The 7,500-nt window shown below is 38.5% G+C and overlaps 2 protein-coding genes across 2 annotated transcripts in view; one reads left to right on the top strand and one right to left on the bottom strand.

The window, feature by feature from the left end:
* LOC134193602 (EF-hand domain-containing family member B-like) overlaps positions 1-6,448 on the bottom strand; it is an 11,837-nt gene extending 5,389 nt beyond the window's left edge. Inside the window, exons 1-11 of the mRNA XM_062662435.1 lie at positions 6,378-6,448; positions 6,175-6,237; positions 5,918-6,070; positions 5,231-5,330; positions 4,185-4,265; positions 4,005-4,115; positions 3,555-3,684; positions 2,177-2,260; positions 2,040-2,107; positions 1,769-1,923; positions 363-699 (exon numbers count right to left, since the gene is read on the bottom strand). Of these exons, the coding sequence (XP_062518419.1) occupies positions 363-699; positions 1,769-1,923; positions 2,040-2,107; positions 2,177-2,260; positions 3,555-3,684; positions 4,005-4,115; positions 4,185-4,265; positions 5,231-5,330; positions 5,918-6,070; positions 6,175-6,237; positions 6,378-6,428 (1,333 nt within the window). The 5' untranslated portion in view covers positions 6,429-6,448. The remainder of the gene's footprint in view (positions 1-362; positions 700-1,768; positions 1,924-2,039; positions 2,108-2,176; positions 2,261-3,554; positions 3,685-4,004; positions 4,116-4,184; positions 4,266-5,230; positions 5,331-5,917; positions 6,071-6,174; positions 6,238-6,377) is intronic.
* Positions 6,449-6,510: 62 nt separating this feature from the next.
* Positions 6,511-7,500, top strand: part of LOC134193800 (cell division cycle protein 27 homolog) — an 8,009-nt gene continuing 7,019 nt past the window's right edge. Inside the window, exons 1-3 of the mRNA XM_062662635.1 lie at positions 6,511-6,552; positions 6,608-6,683; positions 7,195-7,342. Coding sequence (XP_062518619.1) covers positions 6,511-6,552; positions 6,608-6,683; positions 7,195-7,342 — 266 coding nt within the window. The remainder of the gene's footprint in view (positions 6,553-6,607; positions 6,684-7,194; positions 7,343-7,500) is intronic.

Genomic DNA, 7,500 nt, shown 5'->3' with positions numbered 1-7,500 from the left:
AAATTTTCATATATTTTTATACATCAAAGCTAATACAAGTGAAACTAAAGTAACAGCTAATGAACAACAAGTGTCACAACTACAATTACAATTACACAAATAACAAGTAGCATTAAAAAGCTCCCCTACGGAGCCTACAAACCAAAATTTAGTTTACTGAATTGAAAGTTGAACAACATCTAGACTATAGCCAGCTTTCTGTCCATATGTTACTCTGATCATCTTTCTAGCTGTCTGTCTGGTTGTCTGTCTGTCTGTCTATTTGTGTGTCTGTCAAAGAAATATATTTTCATAAATCAGACTGTCTGTCTGTCTGTCTGTCCATCCAACTTATTGCCTATCAACATATCCATGTCACCAACCTTTAGTAGAAACACCACCAACTACAGCATTAATCATCTGAGCTGATGTCTTGTATCCACCAGGATTCTCATCAATCTGTCTCGTCAGTCTACCAGGTGACATCAAACTCTTCTCTCCCGACTTCTCTGCCTGCTTCGCCTTCTCACTCATTTCCTCTTCTGTCGGCAAGTTGTGATGCCAATTAAGAAAATTTGCAAATTCTGTGTAGTTGATCTGTCCATCCTGATTGAGATCACACCATTCAATAAGCAGTTTGAGCATGTCGTCATCCACTGGTACATTGTATTGAAAGCAGACTTGACGAAGGTCGTTGGCATTGATTTTGCTAGAGCCATCCTGATGAGGAGACATAAGAGTGATGAAGTAGTTGAAGGAGAGAGATAAGTGAATGGATGGATGGACAGCCAAATGAAGGAAAGAACAGACAAAGAGATGCAGACATGGAAATGGATTGACAGATGCTTGAACTTGAGAAAGAGACAAATAAACAGACAAACAGGTGGGCAGATGGACTGACAGGCAGACAGACAGAGTTGCCTAGTTGTGTTGTATGTAGATTTCAATGTTGAAAATATATGTATTGGACAGACAGACAGGCAGACAGACAAACATGCAGACTGTCTGGTCAGAGTGTTTGATCGAACTGAACTTCCAGCACAGCAAAGAACCGACTCATCAATACCTCAACAACGACAACAGACCAGATATTGTTGTTATCAATCCCCAAACTGGCCACAACACAGAACTAGACATTTCTCTAGCGCATCCCTGGTGCACTGACTTGCTAGCATTGGCTGCTAGCATAGCAGGTATTGTGGCCTCAAGGAGGGAGGAGAGAAAAGAGGTTAAATACAATCAAGAGTTTCTAACAGGAGGCACCAAAACATCTTTTGTTCCCTTGGTTCTTGAACATTTTGGTCGCTGGGGGATACAAGCCTCCAACTATCTGAACAAGCTGGCCGAGTCGTCTAGAGATGATGAGGGAAAGAAAAACAAGGCCCAATTCAAGACCAAGTGGAGATCTCTCATCTCCATTCAACTGCAGAGAAACCTTGCTAAAGTTATAGCAGACAAGTTATATAGCATTCACAGAATGAACACTACAGTTGCAAATTATTAAATCATTGTATGGGTAGGGCCTAAGGGTCCTTTTTGTTTGTGTAGTTTAGAGTTATTTAGTTGAAATCAACAGACAGACAGACAGACAGACGACAGACAGACAGACAGACAAACAGACAGACATGCACACACACACACAAACACACACACACACACACACACACACACACACACACACACACACACACACACACACACACAAATAGACATGCACAAACATACAAAATGTGTAAATATAGATTGTTGTCAATATGTAGTGATTGAACCACTGGTTGCATGTTGCTACCTTGTCGTAATGTTGAAACGCTGCTTGAAGGTCATTGAAGTTTTGAAAGTTTTCTTTCTTTAGGTGTTGACGAATGGCAGCCACCATGCCACGATCACTGTCTTTACCTCTCAGGTAATTCTTGGGCGTCCGATTGTGGATTAGGTCTCCGGCACCTTAAATGAGTGACACCTGTGAGATATTAATGGCTCTGTGTGGTCTGTACATGCATGCACGCACGCACGTGCACACACACACACACACACACACACACACACACACACACACTTACCATATGGATCTGGTCTGACCATAACGCCAAATGAGTGTCCATCTGGCACATGCATTGTGTCTTTGATTCTACAACAACATACTCTTTAATATTCATCGACACATGTAGTGACATGTATGGAGAGGAGAATCACTTACGGATCGTGGACTTTCCCCAATTGTGGTTGTGACTTCTCACGAAAGTCATCCACCCTCTTTGACACAAGCTTTGCTGCTTTCTCTCTGCAGAAAACAGCCGGTTTAGTGACAGACAGACAGACAGACAGACAGACAGACAGACAGACAGACAGACAGACAGACAGACAGACAGACAGACACACAGACAGAAAGACAGACACACAAACAGACAGACAGACACATAGACAGGCGAGCTTCTGTGCAATGGTCTCCCAGACCATCCCCATCTCGATAGAGCTATTTGAGTTGTGTCTTCTGGAACAATCATATTGGGGATTCCCATTGGTCATCAACACTATGTCACTGAGACTTGTTTGGAATTTGCTAAAGGAGGACAAGGTCTATGTGACGAGCTTGCTTCCTTGGATGACCCCAGTCTGGTATGCTAATTCTACGCTATTGCCACACAAATCGAATAAATCACCTTGCTCGCTCAGTGTATCCCACTCTGCTGAAACCCGCTACCATGTTCCATGATGAGCTAACGAAGGCAACTTTCCGGCAATTGGTCTGTTGCCACGATATAGGGGAGCAACAGTTGATAAAGACATTGATAAAGACGGCTATCACCTCACATGTAAGACCGGCGGTGGGCCAATATGGACTCACAAGACATTGACTAGTGTTTGGAGCGACTGTCTACAGCATTTGAAGATGTCCCATCAGCGAGAACCGAGGAATCTTTATGTTAATAGCGACGACTGCCCCAACATCGTTGTCTTTGATGCTCAACAGGGTTGTGACATTGAGCTGGACATCTCAGTGGCCCACCCATGGGCACTACATGTGGTCTCTCGAGCAGCTCAGGAAGACGGTGCGGCCGCAGCTACCCGTGAGGTCAAGAAATCAGAGAAATATGCTAAAGAAAGGGATGTCTGGGGCCTCCTCTCCAACTGCATCCCATTACTGTTCAAACTCTTCGGACGTTGGGGCTCAGAGGCAGCTCAATTCCTGCACCGCCTGTCACTTCAGTCTATAGACGAAGACGGAAGAAAGAACAGTCGTGGTTTTAAGACATTCTGGCATAGATGCATGTCGGTAGCTTTGCAAAGATGTAATGCTAGCGTCATTAGCAGAAAGTTAGCAAGGCTGGGACATTCTAAGATCTTTACAGTTGACAGTTCATTCACACGTAGTTAAATTATGGCGTTGGCCGTTTGGGCTAGACTAGAATGTAATAGTGTTGTTCTTTGAAAATATATGTATTGACAGACAGACAGACAGACAGACATAAAAATGTATGAAAATTTGACAGACAGACAGACAGACAGACAGACAAACTGACTGACTAGGAGTAGAAATAATTAATTTGTTGTCACAAATGAGTGTATTGTATTACGTTTCAGCTTCGTGCATCCATTTCAATGTTGAGCGCACATGAATGCCATCGTTGTTGTGTGGAGTTGGCACACCATAGAGACTTTCCTTTGTAAAGTGACTCCAATCGTAATCTCTATCTACTATCTCACCTAGAAATGCATCACAGAACAATGACACGTCCGTTTCTGTGTCCGTCTGTATGCCTGCCAGTCTGTCTGTCTATCTGTCTGTCCATCTATTGTTTTGCATGCATTTGTCTCTCTGTCTGTCGACTGTATGTCTCTGTGTTTGTCAATACAACTGTTTCTGTTTGTATGTTGTATGTACGTCCTTCTGTAAGTCTATCCGTTTGTCTGTCTGTCTGGTAGTCTGTCCATCCACCTTTCGTTCAGATGTTAATGTCAACTAGCTGTCCCACTCATCCACATATCTCGTCATCTTTTCTGTTCTAACCTTGAAAGCAACTTACCCGCTTCATAACTGCCATGACTCCTGACATACAACTCATGTCCCTCCCTTCCTGCTTGATCTACCTCGTCACGTGACTTACTAGGGCTCACCATCTCAGCAGCTGTTCCATCTTAATTAATTACATAAACCAATAATACAACATCACAAAAGGTGATCACAGTGTAGAGTCTTGAAGCACCTCTAACTGTTTGAAGACCAAATGACGCACTGTTGGGGTCGAAGCCGGACGGCAAGCCGGGACGTTGATCATGTGACTTTCCTGTCAAAGATGTGAGATGATTATTTTATGATCAATGCATCAGAATTCTGCAAATGTGTGAGATTGTGTAGAAACAAAGACTGAAACGTTTGAACAGACTGAGTAAATACAAAAAACTAATTTTTGGTAATTAAATAATAAATTAAAATTAATAATAAATAAATAATAAATTATAAATAATAAATTAAAATTAATATTATATAAATAAATAAATAATAAATAATAAATTAAGATTAATATTATATAAATAATAAATTATAAATAATAAATTAAAATTAATTAATAAATAAATAATAAATAATAAATTAAAATTAATAAATTAAAATTAATAATAAATAAATATTAAATTATAAATAATAAATTAAAATTAATAATAAATTAAAATTAATAATAAATAAATATTAAATTATAAATAATAAATTAAAATTAATAATAAATTAAAATTAATAATAAATTAAAATTAATAATAAATAAATATTAAATTATAAATAATAAATTAAAATTAATAATAAATTAAAATTAATAATAAATTAAAATTAATAATAAATTAAAATTAATAATAAATTAAAATTAATAATAAATTAAAATTAATAATAAATTTAAATTAATAATAAATTAAAATTAATAATAAATAAATAATAAATTTAAATTAATAATAAATTAAAACTAGTAATAAATTAATATTAATAATAAATAAATAATAAATTAAAATTAATAATAAATAAATAACAAATTAAAATTAATAATAATTAGATAATAAATTAAAATTAATAATAATTAGATAATAAATTAAAATTAATAATAAATAAATAAAATAAATTAAAATTAATAATAATTAAATAACAAATTAAAATTAATAATAATTAAATAAGAAATTAAAAGTAATAATAAATAAATAAATGGTTAATATCCAGTCAAGACATATTCCACAAATAAAACTTTTGTGACAAACTGAAACATCGAACCTAATGGTGCTCTTTGTTTGCTTGCATAAATGGCCTCTTTTCGGTCTTTCTTCACTTGGTTGAATAAAGTCTGAGGCTTAGGGTTAGTGAGATCGCCAGCCTGAATATCAAATGCGAGATTAGCCTGCATACCTACACACACACATACACACACACACACACACACACACACACACACACACACACACACACACACACACACACACACACAGACAAACAGAAAGACAGACAAACAAACAGACAGATAGACAGATAAACAGATAGACAAACAAACAGACAGATAGACAAACAGACAGACAGATAGACAGACAAACAGACAGACAAAGAAACAAACAAACAGACAGATAGATAGACAGACAAACAGACAGACAGATAGCTAGACAGACAAACAAATCGACAGACAGATAGACAAACAGACAAACAGACAGATAGACCGACAAACAGACAGACAAACAAACAAACAGACAGACAAATAGATAGACAGACAAACAAACACACAGACAGACAGACAGACAAACAAACCGACAGACAGATAGACAGACAGACAAACAAACAGACAGACAGATAGACAGACAGACAAACAAACAGACAGACAGACCTCAAACGTTAATTTGCACAACAGCACAGAAAGGTCCCACCAACAAACTTGCAGATAATTTCCACGCTCCTGTTTCACACAAATCTTACATAATTCGACGTCTTCGTGTTCACTCCATGCCTGATCTCCGCAGCCACATTACAATCCCCAGCTCTCGCATGTATTTTCCGTTCCTGACCCGGTTCCGGCCTCAAAAGCGACTTCGTCCCTTGAAACTTCTTCACAACGTCAGGAGTCTCTCGCTACAACCAAATAAATTAACTGATATTGAAATAGATACAACAACAAATGCGCGGCCTGGCCTCGGAGTTCAAACACTCTGTTAATTAAGAAATTTATTTCTTACTCCAAACGACGTTGAACAGAGGCATTCTTTAGCGTTGCCTTCGACTGCAATAGTCTTTCCTGCCTGTATAAAAATAAAAGCAAGTTTGTGTGACAATCCGTGAAATCTCTAGATCGTGGATTTCTCTCAAACGGCCACTCTGGGTATCCAGTGAGTCATTCGAGACATGCTAAGATAACGTATATATGTTCTAATGTTCTTACCGCTTTGATATGAGGCGTACGATCTCTGTATTTTCCAGCGTTTGTGCTCATTGCGCTCACTTGCGTCGCGATCGCTATGACAACGGTCGCGCAAACTCAAACCGGGTCTTCGTTTGATTTCAACTAGTTGACGATGGCGGGGTCGGTGGTTGGGTCGTACGCAGAGCCGGTTTCTGTGAGAGAATTGGAGCGAGAGTTTGTGTGGTTGTTGTGACGTTTGTGTTGCTTAGGCTGCGATCTGGTTCTGTTTGAATCATTATGATTACAACAACGCAGAGTTTCTTGCTGAAATTCTTCACGTTGAAGGTTGAACGGACGTTGTTTGCTTACATGCTTGTCTGTCTGTCTGTCTGTCTGTCTGTGTGTGTGTGTGTGTGTGTGTGTGTGTGTGTGTGTGTGTGTGTGTGTGTGTGTGTGTGTGTGTGTGTCTGTCTGTCTGTCTGTCTGTCCGTCTGCCTGTCTGTCTGTGTCTGTCTGTGTGTCTGTGTCTGTGTGTGTCTGTGTATGTGTCTGTGTCTGTGTCTGTGTCTGTGTGTGTATGTGTTTGTCTGTCTGTCTGTTTGTGTGTTTGTTGTTATTTGTTGTTTATCTGTTGTCTGTTGTTTGTCTGTTTGTTTGTTGTTTGTCTGTCTTTTTTTCTGTCTTTGTTGTTTATCTGTAACAGTGTCTGTTGTCTGTCTGTTTGTTTGTTTGTTGTTTGTCTGTTGTTTTCTGTCTGTCTGTTTGTCTGTCTATATGTTTGTCTGTCTGTCTGTTTCTATGTTTGTCTCTTTTTCTCTCAGTAATTCTGTTCTCTCAAATTTCTCAACTTTTTTAGTGGGTTCAGAGAAGACACTGCATTTGTTGTGCACGTGTTATTATCGGCAAGGAAACATCAAACGTGCTGCTCACCTTTTGTCCAGTCATTCCCTTACAGACCCAGAGAGTAAATACTTGCTAGCAAGATGTCTCTTTGAACAAGAAAAGTAAGAACCACACACACACACACACACACACACACACACACACACACACACACACACACACACACACATGCACACACACACACTGACAAACAAACCAAGGGTGCGTAAGGCTTTGAGAAAGCCAATTTTATGAGATCATTTGTAGTGGCATGTATCAC

The sequence above is a fragment of the Corticium candelabrum genome, chromosome 18 (genome assembly GCF_963422355.1).
Source record: "Corticium candelabrum chromosome 18, ooCorCand1.1, whole genome shotgun sequence".
In the NCBI taxonomy this organism is placed as follows: Eukaryota; Metazoa; Porifera; class Homoscleromorpha; order Homosclerophorida; family Plakinidae; genus Corticium; species Corticium candelabrum.
This window is presented reverse-complemented; position numbering and strand designations above follow the sequence as displayed.